This window comes from Patagioenas fasciata, chromosome 3, assembly GCF_037038585.1.
Source record: "Patagioenas fasciata isolate bPatFas1 chromosome 3, bPatFas1.hap1, whole genome shotgun sequence".
NCBI classification, from domain to species: domain Eukaryota; kingdom Metazoa; phylum Chordata; class Aves; order Columbiformes; family Columbidae; genus Patagioenas; species Patagioenas fasciata.
This window is the reverse complement of record NC_092522.1, coordinates 100651038-100673326: the sequence shown is the minus strand read 5'-3', so window position 1 is coordinate 100673326 and position 22289 is coordinate 100651038. Positions and strand designations below refer to the sequence as shown.

The following is a 22289-nucleotide window of genomic DNA, read 5'->3' as shown; positions in this document are numbered from 1 at the left end:
ATCAGCTGTGACAATAAGTCCAGCAATTGTGAGGGAAAAAGCAAAGGAAGAAGGGAAAAACCCATTCCAGACATTGAAATTTCTCTTCTTACTTGCCAGAACACATCACTTTGTTCTTCTGGCCAAAGATGGTGATGGGTGTCAGCCCTTGAAAGTTGGTGTGAAATAAGAAACCGGAGGACACGATGCAACTTCATATTACTGGCCAATCCTTGCAAACCAAACTGAAGCAAATAGGATTAAATCAGAGTAATACCTCATGTGATTACAGCTCATTGTGTTCAAATAAGAGCTGACGTTATTGTGAGCAATTTGTTTGAGGGTGGGGGTGGAGAGGAGAAGAGATGCTACAGCTTTTGCGCACAGTGGTTGCTATTTATAACGCCGTAAAACCACAGCGAATGCGTTAAATGCACAGCCATGAGCACGTGCCGCTTAAGCTTGGTATTATGGCTGTAATAATTAATTGCAACTCTTCGATGTATCTTTATACTAGTAGGACATCAACATTGTTCCATGTCAGTTAATTCAGATGTACAAAAACTTCCTGGATGTGGCACTTGTGATGATGTAACCGTAATTTGTAACTCTGTAGTCAGTATGGGAACACTTTATTGTCACACCTACCTGCTGCTTTTACAACCCCCTTCTAAACAACTCAAATAAAAGCTGTCGAGTAAATGTGACTGGAGTCCTCAGCCAGCAAAAACTGAGAAAAGAGGAGTATGTCAGTGCTAATTAACTCCAGCCCCCTGCCAGGCCTGGCTCTCAACAGCTCTGCAGGCTGCAGTACGGTTGCTGCAGGTTCACTAGTGTTCCCATTTAATTCGTTTGGATGGAGCAGGTAACTACTCTGCCAGTGGCAACTGACTGCTGGTTAGATTATTATCCCCCAAAGTGGCCCTATTGCCTGTCGTACTTGGGTGTTTCTCCCTTCTTCACACTCTTCCTGTTTCGTCCCACTTTCTCTGTGCTCTGTAATTGCAACTCTTTCTCTCTAATGAGACTTGGAAAATCTGGCTGGAGGAGGGAAAATGTCCCAAAGGCAGAAAAGGCTACAGGAACTTGGCCTGCTTTATTTTTATTTATTGTGTTTTCCTAGTGTTAATTTAAGTGGGTTTTGAACTATGAGCTTTATAAACTACCTAAACAGTGCTGATGCTAAAAACTATTTCCATCCATTCTTCTTTTCCTCTCTGCCCCACAATGTACATGACTGTCAAGATCTGATTCTGAACATTACTCCTATCTTTGTAGCAGCACTAACCTCCTCTATACTCAACCAATCTAATAGATATCCTTGCTTCAGGGTTTTTTATAAGAATCTCAAAATTTGGTAGTGTTTCCTTGAATTGCCTTTGAACAGGCCAGAAGGCAATTCTGCCTGAGCCCTGCCGAGGTGCTTGAGTGTGACCTTCCTCTCACATCTTTCACACAATAACTTCCAGGAGTGCTCCTGAGATCAGCCCAGCCTTACCTGTGTTTTACATTGCATTATCAGAAATCCTTAAAAGTCATGTAAAACTAATTTTTTGTTCAGAAGCACACAGGATGGTGGCATCCAGAAAGAGAAACAGAGATTTTCAGCACTGAAGTTCTTGGCTGCGTACCAGACCAAGCTGGCAGAGACTGAAGGATGGCAGCTCAATATCCTCACAGACATGAATTTTTCGGTCATGACCTGTCTCCCAAATTACAACTCTGATGTGACTGTGTGTGTGTAACCGGTACCCCGCTGTCATTCCCAACAGAGAGCCCTGGGAGCACTGACCCGTTCGGCAGGGTGATCCCTCGCACACAGCATATCCCCGCCAGCAATCCTGCACAGGAGAGCCTGCTCTTACCCTGCCGTGTCTGTGCTGCCTGTAACTGGGGTTGCAACTGGCTCTCAACAGTAAATCCTCCTAAGAAAAGGAATGTGTTTGGTAACAAATTCTCCTTTCTTTATATGTACCTTAACACTGCAACAGTGTCTGACACAAAGCTTGATGTGGGCTGCCCCATCACAGTGTGAACTGCAGAGAGAAATGTGAACTGTGGTGGCCCGGTGAGAGCAGGTTTCATCTGTTCCCCTCCAACGCAGAGTTGGTAGAAGTCTGACCTTGTCCACCCAAGGCTAAGAAAGCAGCTTACCAGGAAAGAAGCATGAAGCCGGTTCCAATCTGCATTCATTGTTCTACCAAAAGAGGTAATAGCATTACCTCTCTTACCGATTTCATACAACTTGAAGGCTCCTGGCATTGTTTGGAGAGTCTAAAAAACCAAACTAAGTGTCCCAAGTGACTAAAATTCGGCCAACCAGGGCGGAGAAGAAAAAGTAGAAATGGAAAGATTTAAATAACAAAGCACCCCCCCAAAAAAAAAAAAAGGCAGGTAAAGCAGACCAAAAGGTTATCAAATAGCAGTTTGGAGCCAGGTAATCCCCTGCAGAACTGGGAGAGCAACAGACCTTATTTCCTTCCACACACAAGCCACACCTTGGCTTGCCATGGAAATGTGTAATGCAGCAGAACTGCTCTCAGAGAGGGCAACACTTGTCCTACCCCTGGGGGACACAAATGCCCCAAGTAAGAAGTTAATCAGGTACTTGTTAGTTTGAACCCTGGCAATTTGCTGTCCATCTCTAATTGCTCGCACCTTCTCCTGCGTCCCTAGTTATAACTTCTAGTTACTCTATCGTACCACAATTCTCTTTTCCCACCCTTTTCCAAAGATCTCTCCCACCAAAACTTGACCCAACATGAGGTCACTCTTCTGGCTACACAGGGTATAGAATTGGTTTTTTCTTGGTTTAGGGAAGGGTCTTTTATTGCTGCTATTTCTTAGTGCAGTTGAACAAAAGAGACAAGTAACTCTTTACACTGACTGGAGCTAAACAGGTTTATTTGCTAAGGATGAGGCTTTCAGCTGTGAGAATACTATTTCCTCAACAGAGGCACTGCTTTGCTTCCAGGCCTCCTTGATACCCATTTCCATACCATAGCCTCAGGCTATATCTTCAGGTATGCAGTGGATCAGGCCCACTAGCACTAATTTGATGTCCTAAACTCACAAGGATTTTATCAAAGACCCTGTGACAGTAGCTGTCCACCTCAGAGAAGGGGAAGAAGAGGCTCCTTATCCTTATATTGAGTGTTAGCTGGTGAAATCAGCTCTCATAAATAAGTATTAAGCCCTCTTGCCATCACTCTGTCCCCTGGACTCCCTGAAGCAGTCAAATAGTTTGCCTCATCCTTCATTAAAGTACACAGACTCACCCGATAGTCACTGTCACCCTTCTGTTACTGTCTGGACTTGTCACAGTGAGACCTAGGCATGAGAGACATGACAGCATCTGCAGAAGTGACACCTTATGCCCAACTTCATGTCCATGTCATGCAAGAAATGCTCAAACTGTTTACAGCCTCCAACACAGAGCAGCGTGCTGGGATCTGAAGCCCCCTCTGTCTCCCAAATGACACAGATGATGGTAGGACAGATGGCATACCACAAGCTGGCATCAAATCCCTCCCACAGGGGCCGCCACTGGACCTCTTGTCTGGTGTCAGCCTCAACTGTGGGACAATGTGGATGCTTCCAGATGAGTGGAAGGTGCACAGGACATCTTCAGGTCCTGAAGTGACACTCATAATCCTGTTCTTAAGAGCTGGAGCTCGGAAGTCAACCTGTCTACCCTCCTGTTTGGCAATTAAGCAAGTCATATTGTTCTTCAATTTCAAATGCTATAATAGCATCATAGAATCATCAAATAGCTTGGGTTGGAAGTGATCTTCACAGGTCATCTAGTCCAACCCCCTGCAATAAGCAGGGACATCTTCAATCAGATCAAGTTGCTCAGAGCCTGGTCCAGCCTGGCTTTGAATGTTGCCAGGGATGGAGCATTTACCACCTCTCTGGGTAACCTGTTCTACTGTTTTACCACCCTCACTGTAAAAAACCTATTCTTCCTGGCTAACCTGAATCTCCCCTCTTCGAGTTTAAAACCATTGCCCCTTGTCCTGCCATAACACACCCTTCTAAAAGGTCCACCCTCATCCTCCTCTAGGATCCTTTTAAGTACTGAAAATCAGTGGTTACTCATGCCAGCCCACCCCTACATAGTCCCATATAGGACTGCATATCCTATGTATACTGAGTGCAATCAGCTGCAGCCCTCCCTGGTCCACCTGCTCTGCTGCACAACTCCCCTCCAGTCCCGCTTCTCCAGAGGCTTCCCTAGGAAGAAAGGCACCAAGGAGCTGTAATGGTTGCTGAACTTAAGCAAGGCAAGTTTGGTAGCTGATCTTGGTTGACCTCTGCTAAGAGCACCACTTTGCCTCTGTCTGGCACGAGACCTCCTGTGATGGGGCTTGGGTTGAAGCTGCCATGAGAAACTTGATTTTCTGAACCTGGCCTCTCTGCTCACCCTCAGGGAGGACCAGCCTCACCAGCAGCTGGAAGAAGCCTGGTGGCAGTGCCCGGCCGGCCACCAGCTGCGGCACACCCAGTGCGATGGTGATGGTCCTTCTCATCTCCAGCGCTGAGATCTGCTGGCCAGCCCCCTGCGTCCCTGCCTTTGCCAAGCTCTGTGCCCATGTGCAACATGTTTTTTGATTTTCTCCGATCTTGTAGTCACTCAGCTCCTGCCCTGGCTCTGGGAAGGCCTGGGAGTCCTGGTGCCCACCCTGTTTCCAAGCGCACCCAAATGTGTTTATGAATACTTCCTCCATGGGTCCTGCAGGAGCTGAGGAAGTCTTTGTCCCAAAATATTGTAAATACTGTAGATATATCAAGAACACTAACTTCCAAGCCCTGCTCAGAATACCATTAGGTAATGATCTTCCTCTGAAGTGCGGGATGAAAAAGATCAATTGCTACATTCTTTTTGTGTGTGATATAAGTGGTTTGTACACTTACAGTGGATGACAGTTACGTTCAAAATTCAATTATGGTCCTCTGAGGAGAAATGCTGACACTTTGTCTCCAACACACATTTTTTAATCGTGGTATGGTCGGAAGTCAGATTGTTTCCCATGACTTTCTAAAAAAACCACGGTTGTTACAGGTCAGCAATATTTACAGTTCTTTCCCGGTGGGCTAGCAGATTTCTTTACATACTTATTTAGTCATATTGGGAGGTACAATGTATTTTTTTTCAATTCCTGGATATTTTGATCGAAGAAAGGAATTGTAGGTTCTGATAGATTTTTTTAGGTACTCGAAGAAAATGTAACATTTAAATGTAACATTTGAACAGTTTTAAAAGTTTCTCATTTTATAGGTGAGTAAAGAGTGACAGTACACAAGGTCCTAAAATGTCCTTTATAAAACAAAAACCAGTTAGATCACTGCAATTCCCACAGAAATTAAACAAGTGTAACTTGCAAGATTTATCAGCTGATTTAAGAAAAAAACAACAGTAAATGCATCGTAATTTTATAAGTCAGTACTGTGCAGGGATTGAAGAAGAGGGATGACTACAATAAACTTACCCCTCTCCCCTATTTCTCTATCTGCACCCTGTTATGCAAGAAATGAATAATATTTCAAGAGGAGCTCTGATGTTAAGTGCCTGTTTTGAAAAGTATTGTATGTCACTGTGTAGATTACAAAATTGCTATTATGCAAGGAGAGAGACAAGAGCCTCTGAGACTATTTTGTCACTGGAGCTCAGCACATGGCCCCACTCACGAAGGCATGAGGAGTGGGGTGCTGGAGCCAGCAGACACAGGCAGAGGGCCACCGCTGTATTTACCTTTGCTGACCCTTCTGACCTTACAATCAGCTCTTTTGAAAGTGGATTTTAAAAACCTTAAGTCAGAAAGCCTTGAGGTTGGTATATTGATTTTTTTTTTAATTTTATTTTTATGCCACAGCAACATAGTTTGAGAGGAAAAACATCATCCACAGCCATGGTACCTAGACAGTATCCCATACATTTTATTACTTTACTTTCCAGATATTGTCGTGTTCCAGCAATTGGAAATAAAATGTTAGTGTGGTCTGTGCGCATTCTCGCTCGGTGACGTCTGCGAGCAGCTCAGGTAGGGAACATGCCTGAAAGTTGGTAAAACGAGTGGCCCAAACCGGTTCTCAGCATTCCAAATCACTTCGAACGGTGTGACACGGTTTGACCGCAAGCAGACCCGTGCGTGCCCGCACCACCGCCCGCAGCGCTGGCAAACCCACCCGAGGCAGATGCGGGGAGCCCAGCGCTGCGGGCGGCGGGTGCGGCGTCCAGGACCCCCGAATCCCCGGCCGCAGTACCCCCACCTGCCCCCGGGCAGGGCTTCACACTTCCCACCCGAGGGAACTCCGTGCCGGGGCGGCTTTGTGCTTGGCAGAAAGTTGTGCGGACGCCCGCCCCCGGCTGCCCCGGGGCGAGGCGGCGCCGCGGGGGGGTGCGGGTGGCTGGCCACCTCCCCGGGCAGGCCGGCGGGCCCGGGGCGGGGCGGCAGGGCCCGGCCCCGCTGATGTCAGCCGGGACGGGGGAGGAGGGGAGGGAATGGGAGGGAGGGGGAGAGGCCGCCCGTGTTCCGGGTCAGGAGCGGGAATGCGCGGCCGCCAGCAGCAGCGCTGCGCTCGGCGCCCCGCGATGCCCCTGCGGAAAGGGCAGCTGACCGCCGAGGAGCAGTAGGGGGACGCCCCCCGCCCCGCTCCGGCTCCCGCCCATTGTTCTCCCAGGGCCGCCGCGCTCGCCCGGGGCCGCTTCCCGCCGCCGGCGGCGGCGCGCTGGATGCGGGTTGCCGCCGCCGGCTCGCCGGGACCCGCGTTGCGCGGCGGCGGAGGGAGCAGCGGCTCCTGCGGCCGGCGGGGAGGAGGGGGCGGCGGGGAGCGGCGGCACCGCCCGCCCCGCGGCCCGGCCCCCCCCGCCCCGCGGCGGGGCGATGTTCCACTGCATCCCCCTGTGGCGGTGCAACCGCCATGTGGAGTCCATCGACAAGCGGCACTGCTCGCTGGCCGCCGTGCCCGAGGAGATCTACCGCTACAGCCGCAGCCTGGAGGAGCTCCTGCTGGACGCCAACCAGCTCCGCGAGCTGCCCAAGGTGAGCGGGGAGCGGGAACGGGGGCGGCCGCCCGGCACCGGGGCCAGTCCTGTCCCAGCGCCGCCGCGGCCCGGGGCGGGGGCCGCAGGTGAGCTGGCCCGGCGGGATGAGGCGCCGCCGCGCCCGCTCCGAGGTTGCGGTGAGGGGCTCCGAGACGGCCAGCGACTGCGGCGGCATCTCAGTGTGGGGCGGCCGTGGCGGTCAGCCTGGGGTAGTAACCCCAGGAGTTACAGGAAGAGCCCTAGTCTCGAGTTAGGGTTTAGCATTTCGTGGTAGTTTGATGGTAAATGAGCTTTCACGAGCAAAACCTGGCATTGCACGTCTTTTGGGAGAAAAAGTGCTGTTTGGAGGGCCGAGGGTTTAGGGCTGGAGTCACAAGATGTGAAAATATGTTGTGATTAACATTCACGTCATTGGAATTACGAGACCTTGGAGGGTATTAAACCCTCCCTTTTTTCCCCCTTTCGATAGATACTATCTGCTCTGTACGTGGGGAAAAAACAAAACCCTGTAGCAGATAACAGTGTTCCCGTTTCTGCTTTCCACTCCTGGAAACTTCATCATGCAAACACAAGAGGCGAATAAGCTCTTTGTTTTCCTCCGTGTTAAGTCTCACATAGTTTTGTTTTCCTTCTTGCATGAAACACGTAGCCTAATTTTTGTACATGATACTTTTTGGTAGTGTTGTTACAGGAGAATTCACTTTCAGTTCAACATGGTTTTGAGACATCGGGGTGGTACCTGCCAACATGACTTGCTGGCCGGCACTTGCTGATTTTGCTAGAGAAACTACATCAGAACAGTTCCAGCGAGGCACTGTTCTACGCTCCACATATACACAGCGAGTGGGAGGTGCGATCAGCTTTTGGCTTGATGAACCAAGGGCATTTTTCAGTGTTTCCTCTTTAAACTTTGGACACCTCAGAAAACTTTTTGAGTTGTGATTGGTAGAGTTCGATGCTGGAAAGGAGGTGTTATCTGGAAGTTGCACCTTAAAAGTGTGTGAACTAATACTAGTTCTTGGAATCCAAGAAACTGAACTTACTAGCCAGAGAAATTTTCAAAAGCACCTTTGTTTCCATCCGAATCAAAGTTGGTCTGTTCATACCCAAACTTAAACAGTCTTACTTTTCTTTTTTTTTTAAAACTCTGTTCTCTTGCATAAACTGTTTTTTTCACTCTAGGTAGTAAGAGTAATCATGGTGGAGAATTTTTCCTGCAGACAGTAGCAAAAGAGGTTCAGTTGAACTGATGGATTAAATTAGACTTTTTCATTTGAAAATCCAGGTTTGCATCTTGTTGTGACTGAGCTCTTTATCCTTCTGAAGTAGAGCAAAACTGGTTTACTTAGCCTCTGTGTGGGTGCTGTTTTTACTTCCAGCAGTTTCTGCTGGCTTTGTGCACAGACCAGACTTGGGAGTCTCTTTTTGTACTGGACTTTTCTTCTTAGTGTTGACTTTCAAGCTTGTACACTTATTCCAGAGATATCAAATGTGCTTGTGACCAAAATCCCTATGACTCTCTGTTTAAAAAAAAAAAAATAATAAATCCCCCTCAAACAGGTTTCTGTGTACAGATGTAAACTATGAGTGTAAATGTCTGTTGTTCATGGTACTATATTAAAGAAGTTTCCTAACATACGCTCTTTATTTCTGCAAGTAGACTGCAACTTATTCATTCTTTCTCTTTTTCCTTGAATTGTTATATGTGAAATAGCCTTTTTTTGTCCTGTGATAGCTAAAAAGACTGCTTCTTCCCGTTGCTTATATTTGTGTATATATGGAGTCCTATACATGTAAAAAATAGCTGAGGGGGTAAAAAAAACCCCAAACAACAAAAAACAAACAAAAATACCCTGGGTTCCTTGGCATTGCAGTGGAATCAAGCAAAAGTTGAAGTTAGAAAGAAGATTTTTGTATGTGCATGGATCAGATTACAGGAGTACCTAAATATACTGTAGGAATACGTTTGTGGGTGTTTAGCTGGACTTGAAGGAATCTGATGAAATACAACCACAGAAACATAGTATCTGTCCTGAGTACTTTCTGCCTTGTCAGCAATGCAGGAAGGCATTTTTATGAGGGCTTCCTGCACAGACCTATGAACTTTCCTTGTCAGTTCCTTATTAATGTTTTCTGATAAATGGAAGATAGTGCCATCATCTCAGATAAGTGTTGACTCTGTAGGAGTTTTGGGTACAAAAATATAGCTGCAATCCTGGATGTAAAACTGATCTGTTGGAGCTGGAAACAGAGGGGAAGAGCCGTGTTTAACATTTCTACCAGCAAATGGGCTTAAAAGTTCTACTGTAGGAATCTGGTTCAGGAGAATAGTGGAAGTTCTTGCTGTGGAGGGTAGATACAGGGTACACTGCTCATTCTCATTAAAAGGGTAGTGTCAATGCAAAATATGGATACAGAATTGGAAATAAGTACAAAAAGCTGGGGTACACCGTACCTCTTGTGGAGAAAACATGAGGGAAATCATTAGGGCATATAATTAACAATCTGTTAGGTCAGCATAGATCTTAGCGGTTGTTTAGTCTAGTGTAATTCATTTTATTAGTCTTACCTCCATTAAGTTTATTCTCTATGTGCATAAAGACGGTAACACTAGATCAAACTGGTTTTGGGCGCAGTTCAGGCCTAAGCAAGTCAGATGTGTGTAACTCTCAGTGGCTGGTTAGTTCGATGTTTTCCTGTACTTGATGAAGTCCTGAAGTTCACAGTGATCTGTGCTGGTTCCTGGTGAATCATCTGTGGGCTGCGCTGATGCCATAATATATCCCGTAACACCGATAAGGTGTTTGTGTCACTGAGATGGTTGTAATCCTCCTTAGGAAACTGCTGCTGTAAAGGCTCACCTTGAAATAGTGAAGAGGAATCACCTTGTGGATTCTGTGACTTGCCAGCAGAACTTGCGGTAGTTGGATGGAGGAGGAAGACCCCAACTCTGCTGCCCTGATCTTCATTCTAAGCACTGGTAGTTCAGACTTCATCTTCCCATCGTGGGCAAGTGTGGCCTGAAATGGCTGTTTCAGCAGGCAGGAGGTCTTGTAACACTTCTGAAACCAAGCAGATATTGGCAAGTTCTTTCCCCAGCTTTGCCATGTGGCAGGTCTGAGACACACATGATGGTTTTATCTCCAGACAGCTGCTTTCCTTCCACTTGCGCAATTTTTTTCATCCCTTCAAATGTGAAGCTTTCCGAGGCAGATAAATATCAGCAAGTGGCATGTTGAAATACATGGACTTGCACTTTTCTGAAGTTAATGGGGCAATTTGTGTTGGATGCACATGCTTTTCCCCTTCTTTCCTGTTTCTCCCTCCCCTCATTTCTATTAAATAGCAATGAAAGGTGTTCTTTGGTTAGCATGCTCCTTATGCCAGTAAAATAATACACTCTGGTACACCTTAAAACCTCTGTTTTGAGCTACAGAAGTAGTCTTAGGCTTTTTATAATCTGCAGTCTTTGCTAGAATACTTAAAACCTCTATTTATTCTAGAGGAGAGTAAAGCATGGCGTATGTTAGGGTACTGCCACAAAGCCAGACACACACAGAAGTCTCCTCAAAAGATGGAAGACAACTTAAAGAATTGTTATAGCATCTTGATGGGAAAGGACTATTGGGAAGACCCAGCAATATTGCTCTGTTGTGCATTATGGGAGTAATCTGAAATATCCTGAATACACTTGAATTACTTCGAAATAATTTCTTTGTTGGTTTTATTTTTGTTGTGTTAGCTGACCAACATGTGTGGTAGAATTCTTCACCTCTTTCTAAGGCGAGAAGGGTTCATCTGGAAAACTTCTGAAATGTCCAAGAAGCAGGAGGAGATGCTTTGGCCCCCATTGTTTCCACTTCTCCCCTTGTTTACTCCCTTGTGCGTTAATGGATACGTGGACCAGGAAAAGAATGCGCTAACTCGGTTTCTCTGACCCCCTTTTTCCTACAAATATAAATATATATTTTTTTTTCCTAAACTATACCTGTAAGCCTCTCAGGATTGCAAGTTAATAATTTGTATTTGTACAGGTACATACAAATTTTTTTTAGGTGGTTTTGGTTTCCTATTTCAGGACATAAATTCTTTCCCCAGTTCTCCTTAACTGCTTTGATGGGTCCCTGGATCCCTTCCTCAGCTGCATGATGGAGAACTTGTGCTTGTGTTGACAGGGACCTTTCTTTGCTGTTACAGCTGGTGTCTCAGACTCTTTCCCCTGCCTGTTCATACTTTCCCATCCTCCCCCATCCTTGATGTCCCAGGATCTTGCTTACTTCTTCCCACCCAAACAGCTCTGTCTGCCGTGTGTTTCTGACTCTCTGCTTCCTCTCCTGTCCCTTCTGTGCTGGATTCTTGACTACCCTTGCAAACTTTTTTTTTTTTCTCTGTTTTTCCCACTCTGCTCTTTCCCTTTCCTTTCTGCTGACTCCCAGGTTCTCTCTTCTGCCCTTGCCCTTCCTGCAGGATGAGCCAGCATGGTGGGATGTGCTGGAGGAGCAGGCTGTGAACTCTTCAGCTGCTGGTGGTTTTCTACAGTATTGAGGTGTCTCAAGCCTGTCTTGGCAGATGTGGCTGTTTTCCCACAGAACAGCAATTTCTAGCAAACAGCATGCTTCTCACCACTTCTGCTTTACAAGACATATTAAGGAGCTGCACCCTTTGGTCTCAAGAGGAAGGACTTTGTATACGGCCAGTGGTAGAGTGTGGCTCTTAACTTGCTTAAATAATTCCTTCTCCTGTACTGGATCCCAAGTGTCTTCCCTTGAATATTTGGTGTACCTGATTTGATTGGAAAAAAACAGTGTGTGGTCACCAGTGTGCATAGAATGACTTAAAAAATGTAGCTTACGTGGGTTTTAATCTAAACCTGGACCATTTTTATCTTCCTTAGAAGTGGAAACTTGAAGGCTTTTTCAACTCAAGCTGTAATGTGTAATATATAATTTGCTACATGTCAAAAACTATACTTCACCAAAGAGCAGGCTTTCTGGCAAATTGCTTTGATAGAAGAAAATAACACATTCTGCATGATACATTTCAATAGGTTCTCTAATGAAAACTGTCAGATAAAAATAAAATGCTTTCAATTCTATAGATCAGCCTGTAGTTGATTAAATGTTGTTTCCTACTCCTATACATTAGAATTTAAGGGCCAATGCATCCTGTCAACTTAATTGCTCTGTGCAGTACAAAACTAGATCTCTGCATATTTTTTCACTATTTTGTAAAAAAAAAAAAAAAAGATTTTTTTTTTTATGAACCTTTGAATGCAGTATTATATTTTGGCTTTTACGTTCAATCACTAGTATTCTTTGCATTGGTGGGTGGTGGAAATAGCTTATAACTCTTGTTTTGCTGCTGTTGTGTCTTGCGGCTGCTCAGTTGTTCTCAAAGGATAAAGACCACTTTCCCATGAGACTTTTTGCAGATGTTGTTTATGTGAAAACTCAAATGGCAAAAAAAAAAAAAATTCCAAGTTTTGTGTATGCACTTAGTTAAGAGTCTGCTGAACTCTTTCTTCTTTTGGGGATTATTTTTATGTAGCGTTCCTAAACCTAATCTGATGCAACTCTGAAGCATTTTGCTTCTCTGTTTGAACTTACAGATTGTATCTGTCATTTGTAATTTTTCTTCTTTGTGTTATATGTTAATGCTTCTCTGTAGAGTTATTTGATTGATGTGAGACCCCTTCCTTGAGAGACCTGGTTAAACCCTGGCCTCCTCCTGTGTCCCAGTTTTTGGTTTGGAGAAGCTGATGGTGTGCGGCTGCTTGGCATTTGTCTTGGGCAGTGCCTGGATCTCTTTATTGCGTGTGGTGGTGAAATCCAGGGTGCTGTTATCATACCAAAATCTTGTGAAAGCTCCTTAAGAAAAAGTCTCTATGTTCTTCCCATACCACACCTCTTTCTCACACACAAAAAACAGAAGTGTGACCGAATCTCACTATTCTACTATAGTTTCTCCCATTATGAAACCATAAACCTGGAAGATGCTTCCTTGGTCTATGGCCAGTAGTCTGCTGTGGAAAGAGATGATATCATGCATTTCTCCTTATGGGTTGTAACCATCCCTTCTAAAGATGTAAACATCTAGAGTTTTTATTTCCTTTTTTTCAAATGTGTGGATCTCATTGGCATCAGAGATGTGGTGAGATATGTGACATGACTGAAGTGCTATGGCAGATGAATACAGGCTCTCTAAGAATGGCAGACCAGGAGGAGTTGCCCATCATGTGGATGTGCAGGGATATGTGAAGCTTTGCTTTGGGATGCATGATGGGCCAGCTGAGACCACATTGGGATTAGTGGGTAGCATTCTTTTGGGTGTCTGCTGTAGACTGTCTGATTGGGAAGAAGTAGTAGGTGATGCCTTCTTCAGATAACTGGAAGAAGCCTTATGTTCACAGGCCCAGGTCCTGATGTAGGTCTTGAACTACCATGACATCTGCTGGAAGGTCAGTGCAGTGGGACGTAAGCAATCCAGGAGTCTTCTGGAGTGTATTGATGATTTCCTAATATAGATAATCAAGGAGTCAGTGGACAGAAGTCCTCTGTTGGACCTCATAAACAAGAAAGGACAGGGTGAGATGTGAAGGTCAGGGTTGCAGTGGCTGTAGTGACTGTGAGATGGTGGAGTTCAGGATCCTGAGAGGAGGGAACAGGGCAAAAAGCACCATTACAACCCTGGTCTTCAGGAAACAGATTTTGGCATGTTGAGGCATCTGCTTGGAGGTGGCTGGTAAGAAGGATGTTTATGCTGCCATTCAGAGGGACATTGACAGGCTGGAGAAATGAGCACAGAGGCATACTATGAAGCTTGATAAAAGAAAAATACAAAGCTCTGCATACAATTGGGGAGGCTGGGGGTAAACCACCTGGAAGGCAACTCTTCAGAAAAAGGTCCTGGGTGATCTGATGGACAAGGTGACCATAAGCCTCATGTCCAAGAAGGGCAATGGTATCCTAGGCTGCATTAGGAAGAGCATTGACAGCAGATGATCCTTCTCCTCTGGCCAGCACTGGGGGAAACACACCTGGATAATGTGTCCAGTGCTGGGCTTCCCAGAAGAGGGTCCTGGACATAGTGGATAGAGTTCTGCAAAAGGCCATGAAAGATGATTAAGTGCTTGGAGCACCTGTCATATAAGAAGAGGCTGAAAGAGTTGGGATAGTTTAGCCTGAAGAAAAAAAAGGTGCAGGGGGCTTATGGGTATAAATACATGATGAGAGGCTGTAAAGAAGACAGAGCAAGACTCTACTCAGTGGTGCCCCATGACATTATAAAAGGCAATGGGCACAGACTGAAACACAGGAAATTTCACCTGAAATAAGAAAACATTTTTGATCAGACACTGGCACAGGTTTCTCAGTTTGTGGAGTCTCCAGTCTTTGGAGGTGTTCAAAACCTAACTAGACATGGTCCAAGGTGACCTGTGTTTTGAACAGGGGGTTTAGATTAGATCATCTCCATTGTTTCCTTCCAACCTCAACTATACTGTTATTCTGTAGAGAGCATATCAAGGATTTTGCCTGCTTTAGCTTTGTTTTTAATTATGTGACTAGAGTTGTCATGTTCTTCGCTCTTCATTTACCCTCAAATATTGAATTGTGTTCTACTTTTAACATTGATAGTGTCACGGTGTTTTTATGCACCTTGCTGTAAATCCTTGAAGAATATGCACTAGATGATTTGAACAGCATGTACCACCAGTTAATATCAGAGAGAGAACTATGCCACTGTGTGGAATTGAAGTAGACTATATATAAATACACAGTAAAGGTAGTTTTACTGAAAGCTTAAGAGTTGTTTTTTTTTTTAAGTATGAAAAATGCTATCTAAAATACTTTCTAAGAAGACCTGCAACTTTACAACTGCATTGAGAATACTTACCTTTTGTGAGCATAGTTAATTAATGCTAGTGTGCAACAGATGCTTGAATTATTAAAATAAGTAATGGTTTGTGGAGAAGCCACATTGGGTCCTTGTATTAACATTCCTCTAAACATAGAACACTGTGTTGAAGGCTCCACATAGGTTTATTACCAGATAAATATCTTTAATTTTTCTGCTAGCTTTCAGATTCTGTTGTATTGCTTGAGACTTAAAGAAAATACTATACCTTTTGACATCACATTTGAAAGACCACCATCTGGGAGCAGAGGGAGAACTTAGTCTGGTGTCCTATATGAAGTCTGACTTTCATGTTAATGTCCGTGAGATTGTTCAGAAGATTTTGAAGTCCATATGGTTTGAAATATATTCTAGTGCTAGGTTTTTTGTAGTCCCAACATCCCACCTAGTAACAGCTGAGTTCTGCTGATTTTTGGCTTGAGTTGGGAGAAAGTAATTACTTTTAACTATTTTTTTTTCTTTCTGTGAGAGGTGTGTTGTTGTAGTAAATTGATAGCATCCCCTTCTCCACATGATATGCACAGATAAGACAGGGTTTGTAGGCAGAGATTATACATCTGTAGTTCTAAAATAATTTTTATGATTATATCAATTGGTCTAAAAAAAGATATCACCTCTTTCCAACAACCTTGTATACTGGAAAAATGCATGCTACAAATTCATTAGTGAGATTCGAAAATGTGTGGCATGTGTGTTTCTTTCTTTCTTTTTTTTTTTTCTCCAAATGGCAAATGCATTTAACTGCAATGAATCTATGTTTCATTGTAGAACGTGGTTTTTGGCCAGTCTTAAAGGCAGAGATATTCCCTCCCACCACTGTACTCTAAGGACTATGGAATCAAGTGCTCTTTAACCTTTGTTGCCTCTACTATCATTTTTGTTCTGGCTCCTGTAGACCCTTTCCCCTTTCTGCCTGATTGGCCCTCTGTGAAACCCTGTTGCCCTCACCAGCTGTCCCTGCTCACAGGTGAAAGCAGGTGCTGTGACTTGAGGCATCTTGGTGTTGATAGCAGGCTTTGTGGGAGATGCCAAGCTGATAGCTCCATACTAGGCTTCATGGGAGTGGGCTGGGAGCTCATTACGCACTTCATGAATCCCGAATAGGATCCAGCTTCATCAGCATTTGGTTGTGCAACTAGTTAGGATGTGCTTCTAGGGGAAGGTGTCCCCTTTGAGTGCTCTTTCTGTTTTTCCTCAGTGCTCCTGCTACTGGTGGGTGTCTCTGGAGTGGATTTTAAGACCGTGATGTATAGGGTTGCATCCTAGAAAGAGTTTATTGTTTACAAGTTAGCTGTGGCTTTTGGCTGGGAGTGCCTTGCGACTTGGCTGCAGGGCAGGGTGCGTTGCAGCTCACTGGGGGTGTCAGTGTGGCCATGGTTCTCATCAGCCCCAGGCTGGCATGGTTGAACATGGACTGTAACCGATGTCTGAAATCCCACTGGTTAGTGGAGGGTGTGCAAGTGCCCTCTCCTCATGAAATCCTTAACACTGAGTATACTCTATGCATGGTCTTTCAGAGAGTTGAGCATTAATGACTTCTACAAGAGGAGGTGGGGAGGGAACAAGGAAAATCTCACACTTCCCTCTTCACCTTTGCCCTTCTGACAAATGGGCAGAATGTGTTTGTATGTACACCTGTAGGAGAGCCCAGTTATCAAACACATCACAGGAAGCAGAATGTTTGAATTCAGTGCTGCTTCTGCCTTACGTTATTTAATCCTTATTCTCCTTGTAGCGTCCTGACCACCAAGCAGCGTGTTCACCTGAAAAAAAGGTTGGGCTTCCCCTGCTCTCTTGTTGAAGCCATGCAACAGTGCAGACAAAACCCCCCAACTTCTAGGGGCCAGAAGCAGGTGATTCTATCATCTAGTGATTGGGAACCTAGCTGGGGAGCTGGAGAGTGTTGTGTCAGCCGTGCTGTGGGGTTATTTCACGGATTTGGTGCCTTATCTCTTTCACTGCTTTGCTTACTAAGAATGAATTGCAGCTTCTGCTTGTGTTTGCCTGAAGAAAGACCTTTTTCTTTCTGAGGTCTTTGAGGCAGTATAAAAAGGGTGGGGAAGGACTGATTGCCGTTTCCCTTATCTGTGGACTGAAGGAGGACACATAGCTGATGAATGGAAATGAACAAATAACGTGAACGCTTTCCATGTTGTTTTTTGTTTACAACATAGGAGAAGAAAATGAAGCCTGAAGTAAGATTTGAGGCAGGAATGCCATTAGGAGTTATGTTTACCATGTGTCACTTTTTAATTCTAAAGCACAGATATCACTTATAGATTTGCAAAATGGGTGAAATAAATATATTAAGAGATGGTGTTTAAGAAACAGGACATAGTAATGTACTGTGTCTTGGTAGTTTACTGAATTCCTGTTTGAATATCATGCTGTAATTTCCTAAAGAAGGCTTAGCAGCTGAGGCAGCATGCGTATGTTGAAAATCCATTTTGGTGTCTAAGGGAAACTTGACATAAGAGCAAGTACTCACCAATTTTTAAGCTTGTCAGCAACAACTGAAGTGCCTGCACAACCCAAATATATCTATCTATCTGTCCTGTGCAAATACAATCCAGAAACTAGAGTTAATTTGCAGCTTTCTTCCTTCTCTCCCTCGTGTTCTTATTTCTGCTTCTCATGTCTGGCCAACCTTGACGCTTAGACAGTGGATTTCATTAAAGTCTCTAATTTTCATTTTCTTTTCTGCTTGTAGTGGCCTTTTTATGGAAATATTTTGCTTAACACAGTAATCAGTTAGTTACTCTACTTATGCCAAGTGAGTTTAGAGTTTGATATGTCTCTAGCACTGGAAAGGCTCTAGCAGGGGGTGTTGCTCCTCCCCTTGAACATTAACTGCACGTAGGTCTTTGTGCCCTCCTGTGTTTCTTATTTCAATTGCCTATTGTTTTAATCTATTTCCAGGTTGGTGTGGGATTTTTGTGTTTGTTTCTTCCCCCAGCATCAGGAAAGGTGCTGAAACATTCAGGCAAAGATTCTCATGCATTTCTGTTTTTGTTGCAGGAGTGGACTATTGAAAGAAAGGCAGTGACAAGTTGTTTTGGCCACTTTCATGAGAGAAAATACTGAGTTCTATCAATCCTACTAGTTTGACTTAATTCTGTTGGCTTTTCTTTCCAGAATAGAGTGCCAGTTGTAGTGATATTCTTTAAAAAAAAAAAAAAGTATAAAAAATGAGGGCTGTGGAATCACACAGTCTGTTTATACTTTTCAGTGAGTCACGCACTAATCTCTTTTTTTTTTTCTTCCGCTAGCTGACATCGACCCATTTTTGTCAGAATGAACTTTTAAAAAAAATATAGTACGTGGCTAGGTGGAAGAGAGAGACTTGGTTAGTTTTCCAGTGAGAGAAGGGCTCCATTCAAGTTGTATGCTCTTAGAAAATCCATGTAAGAGAAACCTCTGTAAATTTTTTGATAGCAGGAAAAGCTTCAATTCAAAGTTCAGAATTGCCACCACATAGAAAGTAGTAGGCTTCTTTAGTGCTGATGCTCGTGGAATTATTTGCCTCATCGAAGCGCTATTAATTAGGCTGGCTAAACTGAGCAGCATTAAAAGTGTTGCCAAGATCCTTGCAGAGATGTCGGGTCAGCAATCAAAACCCACTATGACAGCATGCTGGGTGGATTTGCTGCCCTGGCCAGCAACCCCATCGCGCTTTGGTTCCTGTTGGAGATTTTCAAATAGAGGCTGAATTGTGTCTGATATATTGAATCAGGAACATGTTTCTGGTTGGCATATATTTAAGAAATTACAGATTTAGAAAAAAAATATATATCTTTTACATTTGTTGAACTCTATTCAGTAAGCTCTTAATTCTGTTTCTTCCCTGTGGTCTTTTAGATGGGTAAAACAATTTGGTTTCCTCCCTGTTGTCTTTTTGGTGGGTAAAACAAATATGGCACAAAGGATGTGCTTGCCCCTCCAGTAGTGCTTTAGAGCACTAATGATGTGCCTCAGATAAAGGAAGAATAGTTACTGCAATGGGGAGTAGCATGTACTAAACATGTAAGAGAGATTGAGTTCTGTAGTTTAAAGGAAAAAAAAACCACATAAAGTTCAAAGAAATGCCATTCACATAACAGCGTTTTGTGATTTTACCAAGGAAATGGTGTCATTCATTAAAAATTGTTATGCAAAGCAGAAATAAAGCTCACAATTCATTTTTCTTTTAAGCAGTCAGTCAAAGAAACAGGACTGTCTGTAACTGTTGTGTAATTTTGTCTGTTGCACACATACTCTGCACGTTTAATAAATCTGTACAACACTGACGTGGTGCAGCGAGGACCTGAGGGCCTTCAAACCTTCCTAGGGATGCCCAGCTCCTGGTAGCTTTTTGATGACCATTTTGGCTTTTAACCATGCTACTCTTATCTTTTAACTATGGTCTTCCTGCCTGTCGAGGGTTAAGATTGCGGGGTGACAATCAAACCCTGGCAGATGTATTGTTAACCTCCTCTCCCCCCCTTCCCCCTCCTCACCCCCCCCCCCCCCCCCCGCCTCAGGGCAGGCGATCGGGAGGGAAAGAAGGACAGAGAGAAGAGAGTTGGAAAAATTAAAGATGTTTTACTAATGCTACTAATAAGAATAGAGAAAATAATACAAAATATACAAAACCGATCTTGAAAGTCTCAGCAACTGCAGAGCCAGCACCCAAAGTCCTGGATTAGACTCTGTAGCCAACTGGAGCTGGATTCAGTCTGTCACTAGGCCTCAGTTCACAGGGACAACCAGCAAGGTCCTCTCCTAATGTCAGCCATGAGGAAAAAAGGGAAGGAAAAGGGACGAGATCCTCGTGATCTCCCACTTTTATATGAAGTATTCACGTGAATGGAATGTTATACACAGTTGGTCACCGGTTTCTCGTTGCCCCTCTCGCGAGATGCCCATCCGTATTTATCAATAAGTTTGCATTCCATTGCTAGGTTTACCAAAACGTGTCTGGTTCTCCAGGAAAATGCAGCTAATATGAAGGCTTTAGCTGACAGGCAAAATTCACTAAAAGAGAAACTTGTTTTTTAACAAAACCAGGACACTGTCTTTTCTCATTTGCCGCTGTAAAGCATCTCTAGCAAGGACAGCTGTTGCTTATGAGAAGATTTGTAGTGGAACATCAGTATTTATAACTGTCATATGGTCTAGCAGCTACACACTGGCTGATGAACACTTTTTGGCAAGTATTTACTTTGGGCAGTATTAGGAGAAATTGAGATCTCTTCTTTGGAGTGTACTCCTGCTGTGTTTTCACAAAAGTATCCTTAAGTGCTTTTCTAAGTTTGTGATGGATTCTTGGTTTAGTCATATTAATAAATATTTGGCAAAAGGGATGCATTTGTTTTAAAAGATAAAAAAAAAGTTAATGAATGAAAATGCAGTTATGGATCTTGTGAGGTCAAAGAAGGATTAAAAAAAACATTTGTGGCTATTTTAATTGTAATGTGTGTTTTTAGGGAGCTACAAATGTGAAATAGTTATGATTTCAACTCTGTTACCAAAGGCCTTTAATACTTGGGGGCAGAGGGAAGAAGTGCCATTCTAACTAAAAAATTACTCTGAATTTTTGCATTCAGATCTGGTGCATCTTTTGACTGCCAAGTGTTTATAAACTTATTAAAGATCTGTCATTTTTATTCCCTAAAAGGAACCCATGTTTTTGAGGGAAAGCACATTAATTTCAGTTATGTTCCATTCTTCTGCATCAAGAAACAATGATGTCTGTTGAAAGACTGGTGCTGAGGTTGGAAAACCTTGCACTTAAAACCTGATCTATGATCTTGGGTATAAGATGCTCAAGCTAAGATTGAAAACCTGTATCACAATGCAGATTCACAAGACCATGTTTTTACCTTGTCTCCTAGTACCATGTGTGTCTTGCTGCCGGTTCTTGTGTCAATCCAAGGTAGAAACGAGTGACATTCAGAGCACACACTCCAGCACCTAAAAAAAAAAAAAAAAAAAAAAAAAAAAAAAAGTAAAAGTAAAAATAATAATAAAATATGCTAATTTCCAAGAAAGGATTGCAAGTGATTCAACATAAGTAGATATCCAAAACTTGCTAGCACCTTCCTATTTCCCTGAGGGGCAGAACCCGTGAGGCTGCAGGCACACACACATGCCGCACATGGGAGAGATGCAGAGGTTGTGACTGCTGGGCAAAAATGCCTGAGCAGTTCTGGGGCCCAAAACTTGAGGAGTTTGCTCAGTTATGGTCAAGATGACTTGTGCATTAAGTCATTTCATTCTGCACAAACCCTCACTACTTGCAGTCACTCTCATTCAAAGGCCTGCCTGGAAGAGAGGAAAGCTCTGATGAGCTAAGGGCTCTGCAGTTTTCCTAGGGATGCTTGCATCTTAAGAGGTTTTTAAATGACCATTTCATCTTCCAGTCACGGGCTGCTCCCAGTGCCTGGCATTGACCTGGCTTGCAGTTGGGCCCATGTCCTTTGATGGTTTTGTTTTGGGGGGATGCCAGACCCTCTGAGCCCATAGCTGAGGACAGGGACAGTTAGCAGCCTGTCTGTGTTGCATGTCCGTGTCCTCGCCGTAGGGACATGGCTGGGCTGGGTTCCTGTGCAAGCTGCAGAGACCTGGAATGATGTGTATCCCACTCAACTTTCGTTAGTCCTTCTGAAATTGGGTGATGGAGCAGGGGATGTGTGAAGCTCGAAAGTCTTCCCGAGGGAGGCTGGCTCGGTAACCTAGTTGGTTGCTAGTGTAGAAGACCTTGGCAGCTCTTCTCTGTGGCTTTTATGGATCGTCCTTTAGAAGTGTCTCTCTGTATTAACTTCCTAATGAGCCCCGGTGTGTAATTAGGATGCTTTTAATTACCCTGCTGGGTAACCTCACCCATCAATGATTTTGAAGCAGGCACTCTGGATTTCACTAGTGCCTGTGTGCTGTGATCTTTAATAACAAGCTTTACAGGTGGCTTTTTGTAAAAATAAATTTTCATTTTAGGTAAACCAGATAATACTCTGTTTACATGTAAAACAAAGTCTTCATTCTGATGAAGCTCTGAAAGAGGTCTGCATAACTGATTTTAAGCAATAACTTCAATTACCTCAAATTTTGAAAGCAGCGTCAAGTTATTGCTTATCATTTATCATACTTACATGTGAGTCATTTTTCTGATGTGGAATTTTTTTCTTTCTTTCAGCCTTTCTTCCAGCTGGTGAAGTTACGGAAACTTGGACTTAGTGATAATGAAATCCAGCGGCTTCCTCCAGAAATAGCGAATTTCATGCAGCTGGTGGAACTTGATTTGTCTCGAAATGGTAAGCTCCAATGTTAATTCATTTGATTCTATACTGCCCTGTGACATGGTCCATAAAAC

At 43.9% G+C, this 22289-nt stretch overlaps 1 protein-coding gene across 3 annotated transcripts in view; it reads left to right on the top strand.

The window, feature by feature from the left end:
* The first annotated feature begins 6501 nt into the window (after positions 1-6501).
* LRRC1 (leucine rich repeat containing 1) overlaps positions 6502-22289 on the top strand; it is a 101816-nt gene continuing 86028 nt past the window's right edge. For 2 of the 3 annotated variants that reach the window (XM_071806985.1, XM_071806984.1), the window contains exons 1-2: positions 6502-7025; positions 22113-22230. In XM_071806985.1, the coding sequence (XP_071663086.1) occupies positions 6867-7025; positions 22113-22230 (277 nt within the window). In that variant the 5' untranslated portion in view covers positions 6502-6866. The remainder of the gene's footprint in view (positions 7026-22112; positions 22231-22289) is intronic. The other variant, XM_065835806.2, reaches the window with a different exon arrangement.